The sequence below is a fragment of the Aegilops tauschii genome, chromosome 1 (assembly GCF_002575655.3).
Source record: "Aegilops tauschii subsp. strangulata cultivar AL8/78 chromosome 1, Aet v6.0, whole genome shotgun sequence".
NCBI classification, from domain to species: Eukaryota; Viridiplantae; Streptophyta; class Magnoliopsida; order Poales; family Poaceae; genus Aegilops; species Aegilops tauschii.
The window spans coordinates 491,039,297-491,065,744 of NC_053035.3; the positions used below are offsets into that span (position 1 = coordinate 491,039,297).

At 44.0% G+C, this 26,448-nt stretch overlaps 1 protein-coding gene across 1 annotated transcript; it reads left to right on the forward strand.

Annotated features, from left to right (window-relative positions):
- Window positions 1-17,475: 17,475 nt before the first annotated feature.
- Window positions 17,476-22,852, forward strand: LOC109760118 (mitogen-activated protein kinase 16). Its single transcript, XM_020318955.4, has 11 exons — window positions 17,476-18,074; window positions 19,038-19,443; window positions 19,539-19,669; window positions 19,756-19,815; window positions 20,267-20,416; window positions 20,821-20,976; window positions 21,086-21,223; window positions 21,308-21,381; window positions 21,533-21,634; window positions 22,006-22,189; window positions 22,401-22,852. Exons 1-11 carry the CDS (start codon window positions 17,724-17,726, stop codon window positions 22,464-22,466), a joined length of 1,818 nt encoding a protein of 605 aa, XP_020174544.1. The 5' UTR covers window positions 17,476-17,723; the 3' UTR covers window positions 22,467-22,852.
- Window positions 22,853-26,448: the final 3,596 nt, after the last annotated feature.

The window sequence follows — 26,448 nt, forward strand, 5'->3', positions numbered from 1 at the left end:
TTTGGACTGGGGGGTCGCACACTTCCATCAATGGACACCTTGGAACCAAAGTCCTGAGATAAACTTTAGCAACCAACATTAGTTCCACTAACCACATTGTCATCACACCAAAATATAATCTAAGTGATACTTGCACTTTCAGTCTCCCCCTTTTTGGTGCATTGATGACAATATGGTTAGGACATGGCATACAGGATACAACTTAAGTAAACAGCCATGCGACAATAGTTGATCAAAGGAGCTCCCCCTATATATGTGCAAGGAAAAAAATGCTTGATTATGCATCAAGCACACACATATGAGGCTCCCCCTAGATCCACATTGTCAAGGCATGCGATCAACATAATAATACCCAACACGGTGCCTAGATCACATGCAAGTGTGGTGAGCAGAAAATGCGAGACTAACATATAGACGCTCGATCATACTCCACAAGATATATCAACATAAGCATAGATAAATTCCATAAAGTAGATAGTCTCTCACATAGACTAGGTAGCTCACGACCACACCGCGAAAGCAAGTAAATAAGAGTATCTCAAGCCAAATAAACACAACCAAAACAAACGAGGCCTTGAGATCTCACCCAACTAAAACCAACTGCAAACGCCCCCAAACGCCCCTAATAGAACACTTCTCCCCCTTTGTCATCAAGACAACAAAAAGGGAAAAGGCGATGCTAACGAGACTCTAGACAAGAGGAGGTGCGCTCGAAGCATCATCATCATCATCAAAGTGCCATCCCTCCAAGGGAAAAGAACGAGCTGTGGCCACACTGTCGATGTCCTCGGACCCTGGACCAACCTCCTCACCAGCTGCAGCATGCTCAGCCTTCTTCTGACGCCTCACCAGCTTGCCCTTGTTGATCTCCTTGACCTGACGGCGCTGAATGGACTGACACATTTTGAACATGTTGCTCACGGTCTTCAGAAGAGACTTCTTCTCCTCTCTGGTGAAACTGGCATCAGTAGCAACCTGCTTCCCTTTGCTACGCGGAATCCGCACATAGGATGAACATCCCTCAGTGTAGGTAGCACGATCCTCAGGCCTGGGGTTGCGCCCCTTCTTGGGAGGCACATATGGTGGAGGAGCAGCCGGAAGCCAGTTGGCATCACGCTTCGGAAAGGAGGTGCGGTACTTGGCATTGTACCTGGCGGGACAGACAGACTCAATCAAAGCTTGGATGAACGGAGCATAGATGCATGACTTGTTCTCCTGAACACACTGCCTGATCTCAAAGAACATGAAGTCCAGAACATCCACTTTCTTCTTGTCATGAAGGTAGACAAAGATGTCCAACATGGAGCTCCTCAGATTGTGAGAGTCCCCGGTCTTAGGATTAAGCATGTACCTAAGAATGTGACGCATAGTATCATAGGTTGGCTTCAAATGTTTGATAGAACCGGTGGTGAAGGCCTTGTCTGGCTTGTAAGCAAAAGCAATCTCATCCTTGTCTCTACCTGTCTCACGAACACGGCCATACTCAGGATGCTCCTCAGCAAAGAACCGATACGGAATGATGTCAGAGAACTTGGCCATGGGGGCCTCACACTCATATGTGCCAGACATCCAAGTCATAGTGCGAGCCTCATCACTGTGGAAGTATACGGTGGCAAAGAACTGCATCACAAGATCTTCACTGAACGGATGGTGGAAGGCGACGAACGGGATCAAGCCAAGCCTCCCAAGAGCATTATACACACCGGGATAGGTATGATCATTGTCCCGAAGAGCCTCCACATTGATTTGCTTGTGCGGGGCAAACTTGTTTTTCTTGGTCATGATCAGCTCAGAGAACACACGGTGTTGAAAATCATTCTTGAATCTTGGGTCAACCCCTGCATCAGTGTTTGGCACATAGGGGAAATCCTGCCTGTGAGCCCAAAGCTCTGGCTTGGTCCACTTAGAGAGAGGTAGATTCTTGACATTCCGACCTCCTGGGAGCACATGTTCCTCTCCTTCCTCCTCATTAACATCATCAGCAGAATCATCCTCATCTTCTATCTCTGCATCTGCGGGGTTCTCATAGTGAGCATCTTCCTGCGAATCATACTCCTCTCCTGAATCCTCGGAGGCTTCAATCACTGGCTGCTTGGAGGCGGCACGGCGAACACGGCCCAGCTCAGAGCCCTGACCACTTCTTTCGGACGGCTGACGAGGAGCCAAAGTGAATTCCCTGGAACCTGCCTTGGTGCGCTTGCGACGGAGCTCGGACCTCTTGTCAGCAGAGTCTGAAACACAACAGCAACAAAACACAACAAACACGAGACACAAATAAGTACAAGTGCTCGAGAAGCTGGCGAGGAATGGAAGACAGAGAAGAAACAGGACTGGCACCACTATGTACCCCGTGCACACGGGAGTCTGACCACCGTGGACACGGGGGTCCCGTGCGCACGGTACAAGGCCCATGGACACGGGGGCCCCGTGCGCACGGTACAAGGCCCGTGGACACGGGGTTCCCCTAGCGGCAACCACTTCCAGATCGAGATCCAGGAGTGAGTGCGGCAGGGAGAACCGCCACAGTAATGCCCATCCGATTCTAGTCTACCACAAGGGAATGACTGGCCTAGACTAGTAGAGGAGGAAACCCTAGACTAATAAGGATCCAAGGAGGAAAAAGAGGGACAAGGGGAGGGGGATACCAGAGGAGGACCCCATCCCGGGAGATCTCCACGGAGCAGCGAAGTCCCACGGCGCACGGAGGAGCACCGACGACAAGGAGGCGACGGCGGCGGCCTGGAGGCGATCTGGGGCGTGGAGGGGGCGACTGGGTGGGAAAGAACCCAAACCCCCCACGTCCCACCTTTTTAGGGCCAGAAACCGCAGACCCCGTGCGCACGGGCTAAAGGCCCCGTGCGCACGGAGGCCCATGCGCACGGTACAAGGGTCGTGGGCACGGGGTCCCCGTGCGCACGGTACAAGGGCCGTGGGCACGGGGTATCCAGAGGATTTTGACAGGAAGAAGCTTGTTGGGTTATGGCTGAATGCAAATTCTTACCAAGACCCCAAAGAGCATTCCCGCCTCACTTCTGAACACGTCGCAGAAGAAATCCAACACTACTAGAAAGGAGTATGTGTAGCACTTGCACTGGAAGAGAATCGAGAAACACACACACACCGAAACACGAACACAAGGACAAGAAGAACCACACAAAAAAGAAAAAAAAAAGATCTAACCTCCAACGGAGGGCGGTGGCCGAAGCCACCATGTTTGAGTTTGTTTGGTATGGCACCGCGAAGATATGAACCTTGGGCCCAAGACCAATACTCATCTTTGAAGCACAAATGCCATCTTCAAATGGCTAATGTGAAAGATTTTGTTCAATTTATGCACTAGTAGGATAAGATAGCTCATTAGTTGAGCTAGCTCCCCCTACTTAGGTGCCTACATCTAAAACAAGATACTAGTAGAGTATGTGTGTGTATGCAAGAACCTCAATCCAAGTTACTTATACCCACGATATTCAGCTCATGCCTTAACTCGCGGAATCTTGCTTCATCAAGTGGCTTGGTGAAAATGTCGGCAAGTTGCTTCTCGGTGTTGACATGGAATAAATCAATGTCTCCCTTGGCCACATGATCTCGAATGAAGTGATGACGAATCTCAATATGTTTGGTTAGGCTATGTTGCACTGGATTGTCGGCGATCTTGATTGCACTTTCATTGTCACAAAATAGAGGCACTTTGTCACATTTGACACCATAATCCATCAAAGTTTGCCTCATCCATAATAATTGTGCACAACAACTTCCCGCGGCAATGTACTCGGCCTCGGCGGTTGAAAGGGACACACAATTCTGCTTCTTTGAAGACCAACTTACCAATGACCTCCCTAGGAATTGACATGACCCGGAAGTGGACTTGCGGTCTACCTTGTCTCCGGCCCAATCCGAATCCGAATATCCCAATAACTTGAAAGTTGCTCCTTTGGGATACCAAAGGCCCAAGTTTGGGGTATGAACCAAATATCGAAGGATTCTTTTCACTGCCGAAAAATGGCTCTCCTTGGGAGCGGATTGAAATCTTGCACACATACACACACTCAACATAATATCCGGCCTAGATGCACAAAGGTAAAGCAAAGAACCGATCATAGAGCGATATACCTTTTGATCCACATCTTTACCATTGGGATCAAGATTAAGTTGGCCATTTGTGGGCATGGGCGTCTTCATGGGCTTGACATCTTGCATTTTGAACCTCTTGAGCATGTCTTGAATATAAAGTGCTTGGTTGATGAAGGTTCCTCCTCTCAATTGCTTCACTTGAAATCCGAGGAAAAACTTCAACTCTCCCATCATGCTCATAGCAAATTTCTTGGTCATAAGATTCTCAAACTCAACGTTAATAGCATGGTTACTGGAACCAAAAATAATATCATCAACATATATTTGGCACACAAACAATTCTCCTTTTACCCTCTTCGTGAAGAGAGTGGAATCTATTAACCCGATCTGGAACCCCTTCTCGCTTAAGAACGCCGTAAGGTGATCATACAAAGCACGAGGTGCTTGTTTAAGTCCATAGAGCGCCTTATGGAGTTCATAAACGTGAGAGGGGTGATCGGGATCTTCGAAACCGGGAGGTTGTTTGACAAACACCAACTCCTTAAGAGGACCGTTAAGAAATGCACTCTTCACATCCATTTGATACAATTTAAAATCATGATGTGAAGCATATGCAAGCAAGATACGAATGGACTCAAGACGGGCAACGGGGGCAAAGGTTTCACCGAAGTCCAAACCTTCAACTTGGGTGAACCCTTGTGCCACTAACCTTGCCTTGTTTCTAGTGACTTGTCCATGCTCATCTTGTTTGTTCTTAAAGATCCACTTTGTTCCAATGACATTATGATGTTCTTTGGGTCTCTCCACAAGAGTCCATACTTTGTTGCGGGTGAAGTTGTTGAGTTCTTCATGCATGGCATTTACCCAATCCGGGTCGTCAAGTGCATCTTCAACCTTAAGGGGCTCAACACAAGAGACAAACGAGTGATGTTCACAAAAGTTTGCCAAACGTCTACGAGTAGTTACCCCTTTGTTGATGCTTCCATAAATGTTGTCGGTGAGATGTTGAAGATGCTTTAACTTGGCGGCCGCTTTTTGCACTTTGAGGGTAAGCTCTTCTTCACTTGGTATTGAACTTGTGGAAGAAGCTTGGCCTTGAGAATGCTTTAGCCTTGGAGACACCCTTCTCTTCACAACCTCTAGTTCTTGATCACTTGGATGTGATGATGTGGAAGACACTTGAGGTTGGGATTGATCTTGATCTTGATCAAGAGCTTGACCTTGGGCCTCACGGATTGGTTCTTCGCCATTTGGTTGAGCTTGCCCTTGATCTTGCTCGGGAACATGAGGGACTTGATCTTGTTCTTGGATAGGTTCATGATTTCCCATAGCATCTTGACCTTGTGGCGGCGGTGATGACTTCCCTTGTGGAGAATCCACAAGAGGGGCTCTTACTCCTTCTTCTTCTACTTGGACTTGGGGTGTTTCTTGTGGACGAATGTGGCCTATCCCCATAGTCCTTATAGCTTGTGAAGGAGCCTCATCACCTACAACACTAGGAACAATTTGCTCCACACGGGAACCGTTATCTTCATCAAACTCCACATTTACCGTTTCCTCAATACATCCGGTGGATTTGTTGAGAACACGGTAAGCATGAGAGTTTGATGCATATCCAACAAATATGCCCTCATAAGTTTTAGGCGCAAACTTAGCTAAACGGGATTTCTTATTTAGAATGAAACACTTACAACCGAATACTCGAAAGTATTTGACGTTAGGCTTTCTCCCGATTAGGAGTTCGTAGGGAGTCTTGTTCTTGAGCTTACGAAGATAAAGCCGGTTTGTAGCATGGCACGCGGTGTTGATGGCTTCGGCCCAAAGCTTGTATGGAGACTTGTACTCGTCAAGCATGGTCCTTGCCATCTCAATGAGAGTCCGGTTCTTCCTTCCCGCAACACCATTTTGTTCGGGAGTGTATGGCGCGGCATATTGATGCTTGATCCCCTCATCGCTCAAGAACTCGTTCATAGTGTAGTTTTTGAACTCGGTGCCGTTGTCACTTCGAATTGCCTTGATCTCACAATTATGTTGACGTTGAGCTTCTTTGGCAAAGTTGATGAAGGTGTCTTGAGTTTCATCTTTAGTCTTGAGAAAGAACACCCATGTATATCTTGTATAGTCATCGACAATGACAAGGCAATACCTCCTCCCTCCCAAACTATCATAAGATGGAGGCCCAAAGAGATCCAAGTGAATGAGCTCGAGAGGCCTCAAAGTGGTAATGATAGTCGTCACCTTATGAGCTTTTTCATGAAGTTTTCCGGTAATGCACGCACTACAAGAACGATCTTTGGCAAAAGACACATTGGTTAGTCCAAGGATGTGCTCCCCCTTTAAGAGAGCTTGTAAATTTCTCATGCCAACGTGTGCTAGCCGACGGTGCCAAAGCCACCCCACGTCGGCCTTGGCCATTAGACATGTTGCAAGATAAGTTTTCTCATTTGAGAAATCAACCACGTAAAGGTTGTCTTCAACATGCCCAACAAAGACCACTTTGAGATTGCTTCTCTTAAAGACGGTCACATGAAATTCACCGAAATGAGAATCATAACCGGCACGTGCCAATTGAATCGTAGAAAGTAAATTGTAGTGAAGGGATTGAACAAGCATGACATTCTTAAGTGATGCATCACTAGAGATTACCACCTTGCCCAAACCCAATACCTTGCCCTTGCTATTGTCACCAAAAGAGATGTTTGAAGTGGCCTTGAGCGAATCAATGAACTCCACAAGCATCTCCCTCTCTCCGGTCATATGATTGGTGCAACCACTATCGATCACCCATTGTGTTCCACCGGAGGTATAGTCCTACAAGAATCAAGCTCTGATTTTAGGTCCCCATTTTGCAATGGGTCCTAGAGAGTTAGCAACAAGGATCTTAGGAACCCAAATAGTCCAAGCATAATCATCATAGTTAGTGCCAACAAATTTAGCAAAGGTATAACCATCATCTCCTCTCATGAGGACATAAGATGGGTTGTTCTTGCCGGCAAACTCTTTGGGAACGGCCTTGTCCCTAGTGACCTTGCCATCCCCAACATTCCCTTTTTTCTTCTCCTTCTCCTTGTGTCCTTCATGAACAAATGTTATCTTTTGTTGGGGAGGAGGAGTAGGACCGATCTTCTTCTTGTGGCTCTTCTTCTTGGTCTTCTTCTTCTTAGAAGAGGGGTCAAACCCAATTCCCTCCTTGGCAACACACTCCTTTTGGTTGCTCAAGAGGTCACTGAGGTTTTTCTCCCCTTGAATGCACGACACAAGCCCTTTCTCAATTTGGGCTTTTAACTTCTTATTCTCCTCTTGGAGAGAGGTGCAATCATGAGCAAAGTTAGCCGTACAAGATTCATCATTTAAATCAATATGAGGGATGGAAGTAAGAGCCTTAATGGTTGTAGCTTTAAGTTGAGCATAAGACTCGGTGAGGGCAATGAGGTCACCTTTGACAACCTTGAAACTAGTCACAAGGAGCTCATGTTCCTCAACAAGTCTCGTGTGATCAACTAGAAGCTTTTCAACCCTTACTTTAAGGGCATCTTTGTTCTCAAGAGCAAGTTGCAACGCATCATCGGTTTTAACGAAGTCAATTTTATGAGAAGACAAGGCTTCCTCAAGTGATGCTCTCATAACACTCTCTTCATGTAGCTCGTGCTCAAGGAGTTCGACTCTCTCTTTTTCCTCTATGAGGAGGTTTTCAACGTTCTCAATAAAATCATCGCGTTCGGCGAGTGATTTAAGGAGATCGCTAAAACAAGCACGAGCTTCACCATGAAGAGTTTTCATGAAAGCCATCAAGGATTCCTCATCATTATCCACACCATCATCACACTCATCCTCCACTATCTCACATGAAACATTGGGAGTGTGGATGAAGGGTTTTAGAGATTTGGACTTTGTTTTTACCTCTTTGGCCATGAGGCAATGATGAGTGAACGGCTTGTCCTCGTTGGGAGAGTCGAAGAGGCCGGTGGTGGAGGAGGAGGTAGTGGCATGCATGGCAATGGCGGTCGTGCCCACATGATCATCATCACCGTCATCTTCATCTCCGGACATGTACTCCTCATGAACAAGAGCCTTGTCATCTTTCCTCTTGGAAAACTTGGTGAACTTCTTCTTCTTGAGCACAAGCTTCTCGGACTTGTCTTCACGTCTCTCATAAGGACAATCGTGCACAAAATGTCTTGGGCTATCACAATTGTAGCATTTTCTTCGTCCAAACGATCTTCCTTGCAGATTCTTCCCTTTGTTTGCCATGGTCCCGGAATATTTCTTGACTAAGAGAGCCAAGTCTTCCGCAAAGTCATTTGCCGGGCATGAGGTGTCAACATCTTCCTCACAAGTCTCTTCAACAACTTCTTCATCCCTTGAGGGTTGGGCAACTACTTTCTTGGCCTTCAATGCAAGATTTGAGTTCTTGGTGGCTTGAGCTATGGCAAAGGTCTTCTTGGACTTGGTCTCCAAAAGAACATGAGTTGAGAAAGTGGATACAACTTGTGCCGCGGTCAACTTTTGATAGTCCGGGCGTTGATGTATCATCATCACCATGGTATGTTCCGTGAGAACCATAGCATCAATGAACTTGTCCTTAATGAAATCATCATTTGCCCAAGTGCACCCAAAGGCTCTCAAATTGAGCACAAGAGACTTCAACCTTCGATATACCTCTTCCGCGGACTCACCCTCATTTCTCACAAATAGGTTGACTTCTTGCTTGAGCAAAGCCAACCGAGATCTTCGAATTGCTTCATCACCTTCGAGGGCCTCCTCCAGGCAATCCCAAATTTCCTTGGCGGTCTTGAGTAGAGCAATGGAGTCACTATAGTCATCGGTCACCGCGGTGCGCAACATGTTGTGGGCGGTAGCATTGAGTTGATCATCAACCGCTTCTCTTGGAGTGAGATTCATGGTATCCTTGGGGTTGAAACCGTTGACCACAATCCACCATAGTTGTGTAGATGCACTGCGAATATGAGACTCCATATCTAGCTTCCACTTAGCAAACGCGTTAGCTTTCAAAGGGGGCGGAGGCCCCACAGAATTAATGCGAGGGTGCTGCAAGGGTTGTGGTGAGTAAAAGGGTTCCACGGCATTGTACTTGGGAACTTGAGTGCGAACCGGGGATGCAAGAGGTTCTCTCGAATCATCCGCATCATGAACCGCATTTGGATCAAATGAGTTTGAGGCGGATGTCGAGGGCTTTAAGCGAGCATCAATTTCCTCCTTGACCGAGGAGCGAACTTCTTTCAACATAGCAGTTTTGAGGTCCGCAAACATTGAAAGAATATCGGTCGCGGTCAACAGGGCCCCCGGGTTAATGGGGGCGACAGGAGCAACGGCCGGAGCAACAAGTGCGTCGGCCACGGCGGGGGGTAGGTTTTGACCATCCTCCGCAAGTGGTGCGTCACCTCCCTCATTCCCTAGATCGACCATATCCTCTAAGGATGTAAAACCTTATATTAGAGCACGAGGCTCTGATACCAATTGAAAGGATCGATACGGTCGACTAGAGGGGGGGTGAATAGGAGACTACAAATTTTAATCTTTCTTGTCAATTTTAAGGCTTAGCGGATAAAAAGGGTTCACTAGATATGCAACTAGGTGAACACAACCTATATGACAAGCAAGCTCTAAGCTAAATATGCTAGGCAACAAACTAATTAGCAAGCCAACAAGCATACAAGGCTAAGTAAAGTGCGGGAAAGGATTAACCACAAGTGAGACGAGGACGCGGATTTTATCCCGAAGTTCACTCTTCCTTGGGGAAGAGCTACTCTCCGTTTGGAGCGGTGCCAGAGCCAAAGCTTGCGGAACGCCACCGAAGGCTCACCGTAATCTCCTTCGAGTCACCCCCAACGGATGAGCCTCGAATCACTCGCGGTTGGTCTTGAAGGCGACCACCACACCTTTACAAACTTCTCTAGAGCACACCACAAGCAAGGAAGCTTCCGGAGGAACCTCTAACCGCCTAGGAGCCCAAGCTCCAAGAGTAACAAGTCATGGTGGATGAATGTTGCGGGGAACGCGATTTGGTTTGGTCAAAGTGTAGATCGGGTCTTGCTCTCCCAATCCCCAAGGTTTCAACAAGATTGGGTGGAGGGATTGAGAGTAGTGAGCAAAATGGGGTGTAGCAATGGAGGAGATCAACAAGACATTAGGGTTAAGGGATGGAGGAGGAAGAAGGGGGCTTTTATAGTGTTCTTGGCCGGGAGGGGATTTCTGCCCGTTGGACCCCGTGCGCACGGGCCAAGTCAGCCCCGTGCGCACGGGGTGTCCAGTGAGTTTCGAGGTACCCCGTGCGCACGGGGGTCAGAGACCCCGTGCGCACGGGGTGTCCCGAAATATTCTGACTACCCCGTGCCCACGGGGGTCAGAGACCCCGTGCGCACGGGGGTCAGAGACCCCGTGCACACGGGGTGTCCAGAAGATTTCTGATGAAACATCACAGGACACCACGGCACAGCACACAAGAAGTGGAATATCTGAGGAGGTGCAGGAGGGCTGGTGTATCTGTCTTGGAGGCATTCCCACACGACACTAATTCCACGAAGACCCCTCTTGATAGTGCGGTTTTACCTACGACTCAAATCGAACCAAAACGAAAAACCTTCGAGTCGCCGGTAACCACGCCTTTGATCTTTTTGGACTGGGGGGTCGCACACTTCCATCAATGGACACCTTGGAACCAAAGTCCTGAGATAAACTTTAGCAACCAACATTAGTTCCACTAACCACATTCTCATCACACCAAAATATAATCTAAGTGATACTTGCATTTTCACAAACAACTACATCTATGGCCATATTGTCGATTGGGTTTCAGTCCTTTCTCGAGGAGACAAATTCATAGCCATGCAAGTCTGAATTAACTAGTTATCTTGAAGAAAAAACTCATTCCATTCAGGATCCAAATTTTAGATTACTTGACTGGTGGAGGCTGAATGCTCATAGATATCCAATTATGGCGAAAATGGCATAGAAGTCCTTGGCAATACCGGCTACTAGTGCCTCATCAGAGTCGACTTTCTCTACTTGAGGTACAGTTCTCGATGTACTGTAGTTCTCTACGCCCAAACATGGTCGAGGCACTTGTTTGTGCTTCTAGCTCATTAAAGGGTCAAAAGAAAACCACATTAGGCCTACGACCATAGTGGTAATATTAGTTGCTCTTTACTGTCTATTACTTACAAGTTTGACATACTATTACTAAATGGACTATGTAACTGAAATTGTGTTTCCTTTTGTAGGAAGATGACGTTGATGATGATGTTGAGTTCATTCCATTTCCTGAATCTATGGTGGAAAGCAACTATCAGGTTTATGCTTGGATACTGATTGAGACTTGTGATTTTAGTTTGCAACTTTATTTTATTTCTCTTCTACTATTTATAGTGTAATGCCCTTTTCTTCTATTAATCCTTCTCCTATTTAAGGTCCGCTACAATACTGTATGAGAAACCTGAAAGTTTACTCTCTTTGTTTGGAAATTTGCATGTATGAAAACTTTGCAATGCCTTTGAGACTTCTCAGAAAAATTGCAACTTCATGAAGGCATAAGCAGCAAGGTGGAAGGGCTCATTGGATGTAGCGTGTTGGGCTCCTGGACTGGTCTGTTACTACTGGTTGTAGCATGTCGCTACTATTTTAGAAGTTTAAATTATACAAAGGTGAAAGGTGCACCGTGTTTGCCTGTAGTCTGTTTTCTACCATTTGATTTGAACATCCTTGTTTAATTTATGCTATTGTGAATTTGTGATGAGAAGCTTATATGTGTTTGGCTGTAGCGTGTTGCTACTATTTTTGAAATTCAAATTATGCAGCACCAGACTTGTGTGTTGATGTGTTGTTGCTGCTACTGGTGCTACTATTTGAATATCCATGTTTAATTTATGCCACTGTGAATTTTTATGGGATCATGGGATTTTACTGTGTTGTTTATTACCTTAACGTCCTTGTTTAATTTAGGCCATTGTGAATTTTTAATGGGATAATGGGACTCGTCTATGTTGGTTATTACCTTAAGGAGGACTCGTGAACGCTCGCAAGCTTAACAAGCTCATAACGATCCGAGCCCAACATAAGATTTGGCTTGTTAATATTAATGAGCTTAATGATGACAAGCTTAAAGATAACAAGGCGAACCAGCAAGCAACTCGTTATTCCAGCCCAAGCCACGTATCGGTAAAAAAAAGAAAAAGAAAAAAAAAATGAAGAAAACCTGATGAAAAATCGACAGGAAAACACATAGAAACGAAAGACCACATGATGGTTCTAAAACTGGTCCATAGGACCTTCCTAAAACCGCTACAAGAACTAAAGTGTTGTGCCGCCTCATTTAGTGTGGCGCAAGAGGCGAGACCGAAGGATCTCTCATAACAGGCGAGAAAAATCCCTAGCCAAGGCCTAGAAGGAAAAACGCACGCTTGTTAGTCTTGGACTTTTGGGCTACTTGTTCTGCATTTGCCTGTCATCAAATAATCATGTAGATTTACTACCCATTATATAGACTATACATAGGGTATATTTTCCTAAATATATGTGTTATAAAATAAAATATTTATAAATTAGTAATAATAGTTAATCGGGTTACCCGTGGGTATGAGTATGAATAAGGGTGAAAAGGATCAGATTTGGACGGATAATCTTTACTATATCCTATTCCAAATTTATTTTCAGATTCGGAAGCAGAATGGATGCGGATTCAAATACCAGATTATGCGGATTCGGACATGGTACCAGTGGCGTAGCCAGGATTTTAGGCCTGGGTGGTCCAGTTCACATAAAAAATTACACCACAAATTTAACAAACCAAAATACCATTATATAATATATCAAAAGCACATATCAATAACATCTAAAGAAAGCGCATACTAATAAGGTCTTTCAAAGCATATTAATAAATTCATTGTTAAGTCCTAAATTAGCATGAAAGAAGATAACACACCTTATTTGTTGGGATAACGTCTTCTCATGACCATGAAAATCTCGATTATGTCATCTTCATTCACTTTGGAGAAATCATATCGCTCGATGCATGTGACTAGGTAATCATCCAAAAAGATTATCACCAATCTTGTTTCTCAATTTGCTACTGTTGCAGAAGAAAAGAGATGAAAAAGTAGCAGCAACCTTCTTGTTTGTTGCATGTGTGCAAAAGCTGATGCAATGCCTCCGGTCCTCATCTTGAACAATTCTACAAAAGAAGCCTCCGGTCCTCCTCATCTCAACGATTCTACAAAAGAAAAACCAATTTATCAATTGTTAGTTGGAACAAATCCCTAATATAAATATATAATCAATCAGTCCTTACCAATTATTGCAAAAAAATATTTAAAGTTTGCGCTCTCAGCTTAATTTTTCAAATCTTCATAGCAAAAGCAAAAATATACTAGTTTGAATCGACAAAGAAGAAAACCGTACATTAAATTAGAGGAGAAGAAAACCGATGATGTTGCACTTCTTCTGTGTGGCTGCTTCACAGACTCGACATATTCGTCTGTGCGTGCTTCGCTGGCCGCCGGTGGCCGGTCCGCTGCTGCGGCATGGTCGGGCTTCGTCGGCCACCCGTCCGCCGCCGTCGCCGCCGAGTGCCCTGTTGGCCGCGCGCTGGGTTTCGGCGCTCGATGATTATGTGATTAGTACTTCGCCATCGCTGGACGCTAGGGTTCGAGACCTGCGAGAAGGCCACAAGGGAACGATCGGGATCAGACCAACATTGAGCATACAGAGCAGTACACTTTTTTTGTTTTGAGACAAACAGAGCAGTACACGTACGACGAGACCAATGGACCGGACTGTTCACTTATACATGGGCTGAGTTGGGCTTAGAGGGGTATTATTACATTAATGGGCTGAATTCCAGGGTGGACCACCCTGACACCCTACACCTTTTTTTTAGATGCATGGTACGGTAACGGAACGGTGTCAGATAGGAAAAGGTCATTTACCATATTCATATACGAGGAATATATGAATGCTTTAAACAAAAAATATACATAAACAATGAACAAATATTAATACTTATACACTTTAAGAACACACAAAGAACTAGATGGTACTCCCTCCGTCCCAAAATTCTTGTCTTACATTCGTCTAGATACGGATATATCTAATACTAAAACGTGACTTGATACATCCGTATTTAGACAAATCGAAGACAAGAATTTTGGGACCGAGGGAGTATTAAAATAAGGCAAATAAATCACTAATAAGCATGTCCTATCAACCGGACTCGGATTTCAGATGTAAAAAAGCTCTTACCGTATTCTATAAAAAATGGATTCGAAAATGGTTTCGGATGGAAATTATCCAAGACACTTTCACCTTTATGTACGAAGTTATCCCTATCCCCTACCCACGACTAATTGGGTTACCTATGAAAGACTCATGGGTGAAGTCAACAATCCATATCCTATATCCTACCCATTCGGGTCGGGTACACATGGTCCCTTGAACCCACGAGGATTGTCATCTTGACTCTAGCTAGGGTGAAAACGGTGCCCTTTCTATATACACCGCCGGAGTCTTTCCTAAGCAATTGGTCTGATTATGCCCAACAAGAAAAGTTGAGGGAGTACAAACACATCACACATCACGCATCGACCGGTAATCCTAGCCTTTGTCTCGCTTTGTAGGTGAGTTTCTAGTGCAATGTCTAAATCCTCATGGACATGATGCAAAATTTCTGGTCAAAGATGGTGACAGCTGAGTCCTTAGTTTTTCATTTCTATGTGGTTGTTCTCCACTCCTATTGATATCAAACATGAATCTTGAGAAAAACAACCTACCATGGGAGATAGATGATCAAACTTTTAGAAAAAAAAACTTTTTAGTTGTTGTAAAACAAGTTAGCCCAACTTCAAGAACAAGTACTTTTTTTTCAAACAGGAGGGTTAAAGAAAAATAATATAATAGTGGTCAACTCTCATAGTAGATAATCGCACATTTCAAAATGATTGAGATTCTAGGATTTTCCTAAGTCAAGCTCAGTAAAATTTGACCAAGTTTATAGAAATAAAGAAATAACACAAAGATATACTACATCAAATATTATAATATGAAAAATACGTTTCATAATTAAACTAATGTGATATATTTGATTTTGTAGACTTTGATATATTTTTATATAGACTTGGTCAAACTTGATGAAGTTTAACTTAGAAGAATCCTAGACCTTCAATTATTTTTAAACGGAGGGAGTACTATGGTAATAGATGACAGTCTATTTTAGGTCAAAGAGAATAACTAAATCTCATTTTGAAGACATGGTAATTTAGATCATGATTGAAACAATTGAAACTTTTTAAATTCCTTTTGCCTATTTTTTTAAAGATATTCTTAGAAGAAACAATATATCTATCTATATCTATATCTATACCTACTAATAAAGCAAGGTGCGTTTCTCCTATTTTTTCATCCGTTCACCGTCAAAATTTATTTTTCTATCCGAGGTGGTACTACATTTTTGAGCGTCCGTCAGTTTTTTTAGCAATCCAGAAATTTCATACTTGACCCGCACACGCTGTGGCCCATCGAATCCAGCCCACTTATTTGCCTGCCATGTAGCCGTAAAATGCCTATTTATCGGCCAGTCAGCTAGATAGGCAGAGTTCGCACAGGGCGCCCAAGACTTAGCCGTCCCGCTTTTTTTACCATCCAAATTTATTTTTATTTTAACATTATTTCGTAATTAATTTTTTTTAAAGTTCGGAATTTAAATATTGTCAAATTTCGAAAAATGTCCAAATTACATTATTTTCTCCCCCCTTTTTAATTTTTTTGGAACATTAATTTATTTTCGTTTCATTTTTTTTTCAAATTCAGAAATATTCCATTTTTGGAATTTTAAAAACATATATTTTAAAAATATTCGAAATTTTAAATATATTATCGTTTTAGTAAAATATTCACAAATTCAAAATAATGTCTGCATTTAAAAACACATTTTATAAAATTATTCTGAATGTTTAAAACATGTTCCGATTTCAAAAGTTAGTGACAAACTAAAAAAATATTTGGGTTTTGATAAAAGGTTAATGTTTTCAGAAAATGATGTTGTTTCAAATTTTGTTCATGTTTATTCCAAAATGGATGGAATATTAAAAACATTATGTAATTTAAAAAAAGTTCACGTTTCCAAGAATATTCGGCAATTCAAATTTTTAAAAAGTTCAAAAAATGTTTTAAATCCGACGTTGCACTATGTTCTTAAATATTGGCGCTGGCCATTGGTTCGCAGTAGGCATTTTTGCCGTGGCTAGCGGCATATTTTCGGTTCCTTAAAGTCATGTGTTGAATCATTCAACACGTCGTTTTTTTGGACTATTACTCATGCCTTGCAAACACAGGTTATTTCGGTGCTTGCCAGTGGGCTGGCCCAGGCGCGAACTGTTGTGCGTCCCAGACGCTATTTGACGTAACTAGCATCATATAGTATCTCCCATGCAGCTGTCCTAAGAAAAGAAAAAGAAAATACATATAAATTTTGTTCTGTCCATTCCACACGTAGTTCCCTAATTTTTTCGGTTATCCCCCAGGTGGCCAAACTGGACCTATCACGTATTTCTTTTTCTGTCGGACGGACGAGCAGCAAAAAGTAAAGGCGTGTGGGGATTGAACTATGGATCTTCCCTATTGCGCCGACGGATAAAACCAACTCAGGTAGCTTACAATTATGATAGGAATAGTCCCATCTTGGAATTTTATACTAAATCACACCAGTTTTTATATGTCTCTAAATTGTCTGAAAATAAGGAGGTTGTGTGAGAATAAGGAAGTTGTCTCGAGAATTATGAGCAGAACGAGGAACTTCACAAATTATTGCCGGTGGTAACTTGCACGTGCCAATTAAAGACTCTATGCTAGCTGGCTATAATGAAAAAATTGTGGGCACATGCTAATAAAAGAGAATATGCTGGTTTTGCTCTAATTAATAAAATTTATGGGCACGTGAGCGCAAAAAATAGTTGAGAGAATAAATCTTGGCAATGAAGGGACATTCATGCCTGGTTATGCGCTGATTATGCTAATGAAACATAATTTATGCACTGCAATTAGTAATCCATCCGGTTACATCATGGTAGGGGAAAGTGGTCGAAGCAACTGTGCCAACTACGAGACGGAGATGGACCCAGAGGGAAAAAAGGTACCGGTTGGATGGTCGCCGCCACACCGACAAACGTCACCACTATCAAGACCTCACGGGCCAAACATCACCCGTGAGAAGACCGCAACTCCTCGCTTTGTCGCCCACCACCGTTGAGACCGTTTTTTATGAATACATGAATTATCTCTCCCACTGCTTCTTGTAAAAAAATTATCTTCTTGTTGCAACGCACGGGCATATGTGCTAGTAATAATAAATAAATAAAAACAGGTTAACAAAAGAAAGCAGTTTGGGACGTGTTGGCCACCCAGAGTCAGTACACCGGGATTCAAACGCCGTCTCCTCCCCGTAACCCCCACGTTCCACCCATCAATCCCCTGCCCAACCGCCACCTCCCCGCACGCCCCTCCCCCGCGCGCCGCGCCCGCTGCCCCCTCCCTCCCTCCCCGCCACCGCCGCGCCCGCGGCGACCGGGCAGCCCACCCGCCCACGCCCGCCTCCGCCACGCCCGCCGCCCAATGCGCCGGCCCACCCGCGGAATAGGCAGCGGTGTATGGGCGGCCGCGCCCGCTCCCTCATCCGCTGGCTGCGCCACCACCGCTCCCGCCGCGTCTCCTCCGCCTCATCCTCTTCCTCCTCCCACCTGACCGCGCACACCAATACATCCTCCGCGACCACCGCCACCAGCGACCTGCGCGCCCGCTCGCTCCCGCAGCCGCAGGACGACGAGGTCCACTGGGAGGAGCAGGAGCAAGAGCAGGAGGAGGTCGCCGACGGCCCCGAGTCCGACCCCGAGGGATACATTGTGCTCGAGCGGGAGGGGGAGGCCGGGAGCCTGCGCGTCGTCGTACCCCGCGCGCCCGCGCGCACCAACCCGCCGCCACGCATGGATCCCGGCAAGAAGGTGCGTCCTTGCTTGGGTCGCCGCCGTGCCCCCCTCTTCTCTTTAATTTGTCCCCTTCCCCCGCGACCCCCTTCCGCCGTTCCCGTTCAATGTCGGTTGCCATCGATCTCTCTCGGCTGAAATATGCTGCCGTGCTGCCGGGATTGCTCTGTTCGCTTCATGGATTGGGGAAGATCCACCCTTGGGATTGCTCTGTTCTTGCTCCCTCGCCAGTTCTTTGCGGATCTGTTTTCCTGGAACCACCGATTTTGATACGGTGACGGTCAATCCGGCATCCACAGGCCACAAGGCCAGTTCTTGGATAGTTGTTAATTAATGTCATATAGTAAACTCATAATATTCGCTTGTGCAAACTGCGCCACACATCAATGCCGTCCGTGACAGCCTAATAAAGCGCGGCATTTAGGGGCAAGCAGCGTCACGGGAGCCCTGTTTTCGCTGTTCATGTCTCATCTCAGACAAACATGATGTATGGTGGAAGAGGTTATGCTTTTGCTTTTCAATTATTGGTCCTTGTTGACGATTCCGCGTTTGCCACTTTTGGTAGCAGCAGGTAGATATATATTCAGAAAAACATACTGTTTAAAGTACCAATGTTCAACCACTTCGTGATTCATTCAGTCCAAACCCAGCACAAGCAAGAAGCTGTCCTGAGTGACTTTCCAGTTGTGTGCATGTCTTCTGATCCTTTTCGCCCACCACTATCATTGTTTGTAAGGCCATCGGTATTTTTTTCGGAAAGGGGAATACCCGGGCCTCTGCATCACAAGGATGCACACGCACAGCCATGTAAGGCCATCAATATTGTTTCATATCTTTGTGAGGCCATCGGTATCTTCAATTGAGATGTTCTATCTTTCTTTTTCTCGGCGCGTTTTTACCGCCACTCGTAAATCAGTATGTTAGCACCATCTAGCACTCTGAACTAATGGTATGAATGTGCGCTTGCTCCTTCCTTTTCAGACCTCGGAATCCGAGTTCTTCACGGAGTATGGTGAATTAAACCGGTATCAGGTCAGCGAGGTCATTGGCAAAGGGAGTTATGGTGTTGTGGCTGCTGCTATCGACACCCAGACCGGCGAGCGTGTGGCCATCAAGAAGATCAATGACGTCTTTGATCATGTCTCCGATGCCACCCGCATCCTTAGGGAGATCAAGTTGCTCCGGTTGCTGCGTCACCCGGACATAGTTCAGATCAAGCACATTATGCTCCCCCCTTCAAGGAGGGAATTCAGGGACATATATGTGGTCTTTGAGCTGATGGAGTCCGATCTCCATCAGGTAATAAAAGCGAACGATGATCTCACACCAGAGCATCACCAGTTCTTCTTGTATCAGCTGCTCCGGGGAATGAAGTACATCCATGCAGGTGATTAGACTCCACAAAAGGAAATCGATAATGGTTCATTCGACCTTTTTCATCTCATGCTGTACTGATTGTTTGTTTACATGATGGTTTTGCAGCGAGTGTTTTCCATCGGGATCTTAAGCCCAAGAATATTCTAGCGAATGCTGACTGCAAGCTGAAGATTTGTGATTTTGGGCTTGCCCGTGTATCATTTAATGACGGGGCTCCATCAGCCATATTCTGGACGGTAGCCATTTTAGTAATATTGAGCAGATACTGTTTATCCTGAGCAGCCAAATCTTGGTTTCTGATGATTTTGCATGCCTTGTCTAGGACTATGTTGCAACTAGATGGTATCGTGCTCCAGAATTGTGTGGCTCTTTTTTCTCAAAGGTGATGTAATTTTCATCCTAACTTCATATTACCAACAACAATACCCAGGCTATTGAAAAAGCACAATGACCATACTATAGATTTTTTCTTCCATAATTGTTGTTTTAATAATGATGTGTTTCTATGCAACATAGCAATACTATCTGTTGATTAATTTCCATGTTCGCAACTAAAATTCCCTTCCCTTTTAGAGAGAGTTGCTACTACAGTTCTCAAATGTCGGTTCAACCTGTCATGATCTGTATTTCATATGTTGCACTAAGTTCTCTTCCAGTAAAAATGCCAAAAAATTGTTACTTATGGTGTTTTGCCCTCTTCTTTCATATAATCGTAGCTGAATGTAGCGACGCGGCTTGGGCGCTAATTCAAACTTGATGATGTACTTGGTTCTTAATTAATGTCTGTGCATGTTTAGCAAATGCTAAAAGCAGCTGAACTTTGAATTTTGCAGTACACTCCTGCAATTGATATTTGGAGCGTAGGGTGTATCTTTGCAGAAATGCTCATAGGGAAGCCACTCTTTCCAGGGAAGAATGTTGTCCATCAATTGGATCTCATGACTGATGTACTTGGCACTCCTTCAGCAGAATCTCTCGCTAAGGTATGCTTACTCCACACTAGTCACCAGCAAGTTAGAACAGCAGTTGGAGTTATATGTTTTGCCACTTCCTATTTTTCATATTTTCATAATATGTGAATTTCCTGCAAAATTGAACCTTGCATTGATAACTTGTGTACATGGTTATGAATTTATTATTGGCTTATTCCATTTCTCTCAGTATCTTTTTTGCATCCACGCCCAATATTTACAAACTCTGATTTTCCTTAATATGGTTGCGTGCTTGGTTACTGAGCTACATGGACTACGGATGTCGGCACAAATTGGCATCAATATCAGCACAATCTCTTGCCATGTTTATATATTTTTCATATAGAATGAAATGTGAATTGTGGGATGATGTTTAAACCATATGTCTTTTACACTCTTTTACCGAATGGTTGCAGATACGGAATGAGAAAGCTCGGCGATACTTGAGCAATATGAGGAAGAAGCCTAAAGTTCCCCTTACCAAAAAATTTCCAGGCATCGATCCTATGGCTCTCCATTTGCTTGAGCGTCTTCTTGCTTTTGATCCTAAGGATAGGCCAACTGCTGACGAGGTACGAATGGCTGAGACCAACTTCTATTTACTATAAAGATATATTGCATCATTGAAAATGTTGGGTAAATCACTGTCCTCAATACTGAGATATGAAAATGTTCTTCAAGGCCCTGACAGACCCATACTTTACCGGATTAGCAAATTCAGAACGTGAACCCATAGCACAGCCCATCTCAAAACTTGAGTTTGAGTTCGAGAAGAGAAAGTTGGGCAAAGATGATGTCCGAGAATTAATTTACAGAGAGGTATTATTGCTCAGCTATTTTGTGGAGATACAGTAGAGCTGCTGCTCGACTCTGTAGTTAGCTAACAACTTCTACTTCTTTCAGATTTTGGAGTACCATCCTCAGATGTTGCAAGAATACCTACGTGGAGGAGACCAGATGAGCTTCATGTACCCTAGGTGAGACCATTATTTTTCCTTAGAAACAAGATTTACTTGTGTTGAGAATTTTATGATGACTATGCTTTACTCTCTTCTGCATACACTGAATTATGTATGATTGGTTGATGGTATATTGCAAACTCTGATGTTTGTGCATGTATGTTGACAGTGGGGTGGATCGCTTCAAGCAGCAATTCGCTCATTTGGAAAAAGGTGGTGCGAAGGGTGAAAAATCCAGTCCACAGTTGCGACAAAATGCTTCCTTACCAAGGTAATATGCTGTGACCGAGACTTAAATGTATACTTCCAAGGCAATACATTTCTTTATGTAGAATGGGCATGTGGATACTTATGGACGAAATTGTTTGTTTTCTAACCAAAATTTCTTTCCTTTGACAACCTTGTACAATTTTCCTAAAGACGATCTGTTTGGACTTGGCAAGAGTATTCAACAAATTAAAGACTTCATCATAAGTATCATATTTGTTTTGCTTTTTGCAAGTTGCCAGAGATTTTAAATCAAATATTTTTGAATGTTAAATTTGATAGAGAATAATGTTTCACATGATCAGATGTTTATATATATAAAAAAAGACAACCTTTTAAGTTTTTGTATCTAACAATTCTCGCATCTTGTCTCAGGGAAAGAGCAATTGGCAATAAGCACGGAGATAGTGACTACCAAGTAAAGCTGAATACAGGTGAAAAGCCAGTACATGCATCAGTGACAGATGGAATAAGCAAACCCCTCATGAGTGCTCGGAGCTTACTGAAGAGTGAAACCATGAGTGCTTCCAAGTGTATAGGTGAAATAAAAAATAAAGATGTGAGTTCAGCTCATCCTTTGTTACTACAGTAAATATATTTGCTCCTCTTTTCTTACGAAATTGCCGGTATATTTGAGTTCCATACTTGCAGGCTGTCTTTCACCTTTTTTTTTCCTTTGGAGTGTTTAATTGTTTATATCTCTAAGACATCTCTATCTAATTTGAGCAATTTCTTAGTTAATGCTGCAATGTCCATTCAACATTTTCCAGGATGAATACGAGAGCGTGGATGCAGCTGACGGTGTCTCTCAGAAGGTCGCTCAACTGAAAACCTGATTTTCGAAGGTTACAGAAGCGATCGGTAGTATATACTATGTACAACAGCATGTCTATAGGCGCTCAAGATCAGAATGATCTTTAACCGAAGCCAAGAATTCTATACAACAAATAAGACCACAAAATCATCTGTTATGGTAACCTTGTGCTGTAATGTAAAATTTTCTACTCGTTTTTTGTACTTTGACAAAGAAGAACCATGTCTAACCGACAAGCTAGTTCCCCGTCCTTTCCTCGGAGGAGCTGCCACGACCCTGTACAATTTTGTCAATATGAAGTACCATGCCCCTATATTTCTGTTAATATGCTGTTATTCTGATCTTGTAAACCTTCTGCAATCAGAGATGCTCTTTGCCTTTGTTAATTTATGCAAATGTTTGTCCAGAGATGCTCTTTGTATCTGTTATATATGCAAATGCTTGCCCTGTTTTCCATTATTGCGTGTTTCAGTTGTGGCCATTAGATACGGCAATCTTCTTTTTCGTCGATGGAGTTAACATATCTTTTGGGGCAGTCGTTAGACACCCGTACAAGATGAGGGAAGAAATGGTCTCCTCATTGGACTTGGACAATGTTTATAGATGATATTTAATGTTCATTGTGAGAATTGGCCTTTGGTTAGATCAGATTCAGCGCACATTTCAAAGCAGGTTGAAGCAAAGACCAGCAGCTGCGTCATGCATCGGTTCCACAGCCTCTAGCATATTTGGATCGGAAACTTCAAAAGAAAATAAAAACCTCATCCGCTTCCACCCAACTACTCTCTCTTCTTACCATAAAAAAAAACTACTCTCTCTTCTTTGCCCCTCAATCCCCAAACGATAATTCTACACCTATGAAAAGAACCTACGTAATCTTACTTACCCTTCCATAAATACTCCCCCCCCCCCCTTGATTTTAACCGGGGTGGGCCCAGCCACTAATCCTAAACCAATTAATTAGGTCCAAATCAGCCTTTACGTAAAAGCCTCACGTAACTGTACGTGGGTGTAGCATTGCTCCTCCCCAGTTTCCCTATAAATTTGAACTGCGAGCAGTGGTTTCTTGGGGAAAATATGTTCTTAACACCACAACTTCGTTTTTCTCTGATTGTTGATAATGTTGAATGATTCTATTCATGAATGACGAACATTAGTAGTAAGGTTGGAAATTTATGGATGAAAAAAGAAATCTGGGGGGAGGGGGGGGGGGGGGGAGGGGGTAAATGTCCTCCCCTCCAGCTCAAGGTGGCAATGTTGTTATCCAAACTCGTCGCGGGTTGCTGTGGTGGCCTCACTGACATTCCCGTTGACCTCGATCGAAGATATGTGATGCATGTGTCGGCTGCCTTCCCGCCTTTTCCGCTTCGTCGCCCTCATATTCATCGTCGTGTCCTCATCCTTCTTTGAACCATTATTATTTATTTCTAGGTAGTGCATTTTCACGACCCAAACTCAAGGATGGGACGAACAACTGGATTGGTACCAATAATTGGATACAACTTAGGGATACAAAGAGATTTGAGGTGAGAAATCAACAAGACGCAGGGCCTGGCAGAAGTAGCGGAGGAGTCAAGGAACGGAGCAGAGACGAGAAGATGAAGATGACACTAATTCAATCACTGCCTCCTCCTATGCTCCCTCGATTGCATATGTAGCCCATGCTGGTGGGACCTAGCCCGCAAATGACCAGCGCATCTCTAAGCCCAGGCCCACAAACATACAATGACATCCCATAGGTGGGGTGTTACACTCTCCCTCCCTTCAAATTTGGCTTGCCCTCAAGCCGACGATGAATATCCTTGAATCAAGAATGCCGCCACACTTGTCAAGCCGAAGAGTCAATCCACTTGGATCATATGGTAGTAGTATGTGCTTGGGGGTGATCATGCGGCTAATCACCGGCTGATGAAAGAAATTGCAATCCTTCCCATAAGTGTGCTTGGTAGTGTTCAGTTCTCCCAACTCAATGCTAATTTTTTGAATATTTCCACTGCACCACCAAGAGGAACATGTTAGCCTGTGCAGAGCTGCAACTTATCCTTTGCCTGCAGGCAGGGCAACAAAGAAACAAGCAGTTGTATAATGGGTTGGAGATGTTGCAACAACATTACTGCAGTTCTTATAGTCCTTTGGTGTTGTTGATGACTCTCGATTTTGCTGGTGTGAAGGAAGATGACGAACTGAGAGTACAAGTACCCAGCTAAACCATCTCTATATATAGAACTCAAGTGCTAAGAGCAAGCGTCCATAAAATGTTGCACCCTTGTACTCATATTTGTGAGAAGACCCATTGATAGTGACCATCTCTCCTAGAATCAAGTTGGTCTGGCACTCACTAGTACAAACAATCAGAGGAGAGCAACAGATTAAACCAGGCTTGGGATCAAAGATATGTACCATTTCTTATGCTTGCACCCATAACCAGAAAGAATCAAGCTGCTGGTAAGTAGGTTGGACATGTTGCAACAACATGACTATAGTTACTAAGGTGCCTTGAGGTTGATGATCCATCTCATAATTTAGCCCTGCTATGAACACCAACACATGCTTATATATAATATGAGGATATTGTGATGCAAGGTGTCAACACATTACTGGATCTTGTATCATATAAAACCATAGAATATATAAGCATTGGATCCGAGAATAAAGTTCAGTTCTGCTGGTTTGAATAAATGCAAGGAGCTGAAGGTAGAAGCGCACAACTAAACCATCTAACCACTATGGTGATGATGATGACTCCGGTTGCATATGATCCAGCCCATAATAAATTGCAGTGAACTCTATGTTTATGTGTAATATGGTACCAATAAAGTATACCGAAGTTCCAAGAATAAAATGTACGATGCCGGGGTCCAGTGTTGTCCATAAAAATATACCCTCTTGCACCAACAAGTGAGAACACTGGACCTGTACATAATACAGTCCCTTGAATGATAGTGTAATTTCCCTTGTATTGCTTATGTAGATGATCAAATCCAAACTCGACAAAGTTCTTGCTGCCATGGTTCACCTCTACACGCTCACTTGTCAGCACTTGTTCGAGAGGTGGCCATGGTGACTTCCAAAGCCAGTGACTTCATTTATGAGGGGAGGAAACCATAGCAGTCATGTAGTTTTGTATAGGAGGGTACCCCCATGTTTGTACCAGCCGGAGGTGGTGGCCAATGATGTAACCAAGTTGTGCCCCTGGGGAGATTCACTATGTTGGCATCATATCTTTGGTCATAGGTTTGCGAGAAATAGCCAACTCCGCTCGTTTTATTACTCATAGATTCCACTAGAATGCCACTTAACAAACCTTGTGCTTTCTATTTCGAAATTAATGTAGCATCACCAACGCTCATGCACTTCAAATAACTTGCTCGATGAGATGAATGCCACTGTTGTAGATATGCATATTGGTATTGCCAATGACCACAAGGCCTCCCAATATAATAGAACTCACACCAGAAACTTCTCATTGCAGCAAATACTTGTAAATAATGCCCATCATAAGAGCTAGTCCAGTGCAAGACCAAACTGGCAGCACAAAAATTGAGACCCTCATGTGCCTGACATGTAGATAATTTCCCAAATATACATTGAGTTACTGGACGTGGATCTTGAGGATCGGTTGCTTCTGAATGCCATTTAAATGATGGCCATGGTATTGGACGTAGCATTTGTCCTTGTTGCTTTCTATTCACATTCTCATCCAGCATGTACATGGGGGTCAACACGGCAATGCGGTCAAAGCATATGGTCCAACCTCGTGTTGACGCCATGGTGTCCTATGGGATGGGAAATGGCCACCGCGCTGAGGTTGGCTCGGCCTCTGGAGGAGCTGTCGAGAATGGGATCACGCTCCCCATGGTGAGGGGCACCTCCACATAAGCATACGTCAAACCATCAGTCAAGCTTAAAGCAGGTGTTGTTGCAGCAACACTGACGGCTTCCATGTCGAGGTTCTCTTTGCACACAGCAGAGGTTGCGGGCTCAAAGAAGATGTCAATGGTGGG

Coding starts and splice junctions, on each gene's coding strand:
- LOC109760118 (XM_020318955.4), top strand. CDS start 17,724: ATGGGCGGCCGCGCCCGCTCCCTCATCCGCTGGCTGCGCCACCACCGC. Junction 18,075..19,037: donor GCATGGATCCCGGCAAGAAG/GTGCGTCCTTGC, acceptor CTTCCTTTTCAG/ACCTCGGAATCCGAGTTCTT. Junction 21,224..21,307: donor GAGAATTAATTTACAGAGAG/GTATTATTGCTC, acceptor TACTTCTTTCAG/ATTTTGGAGTACCATCCTCA.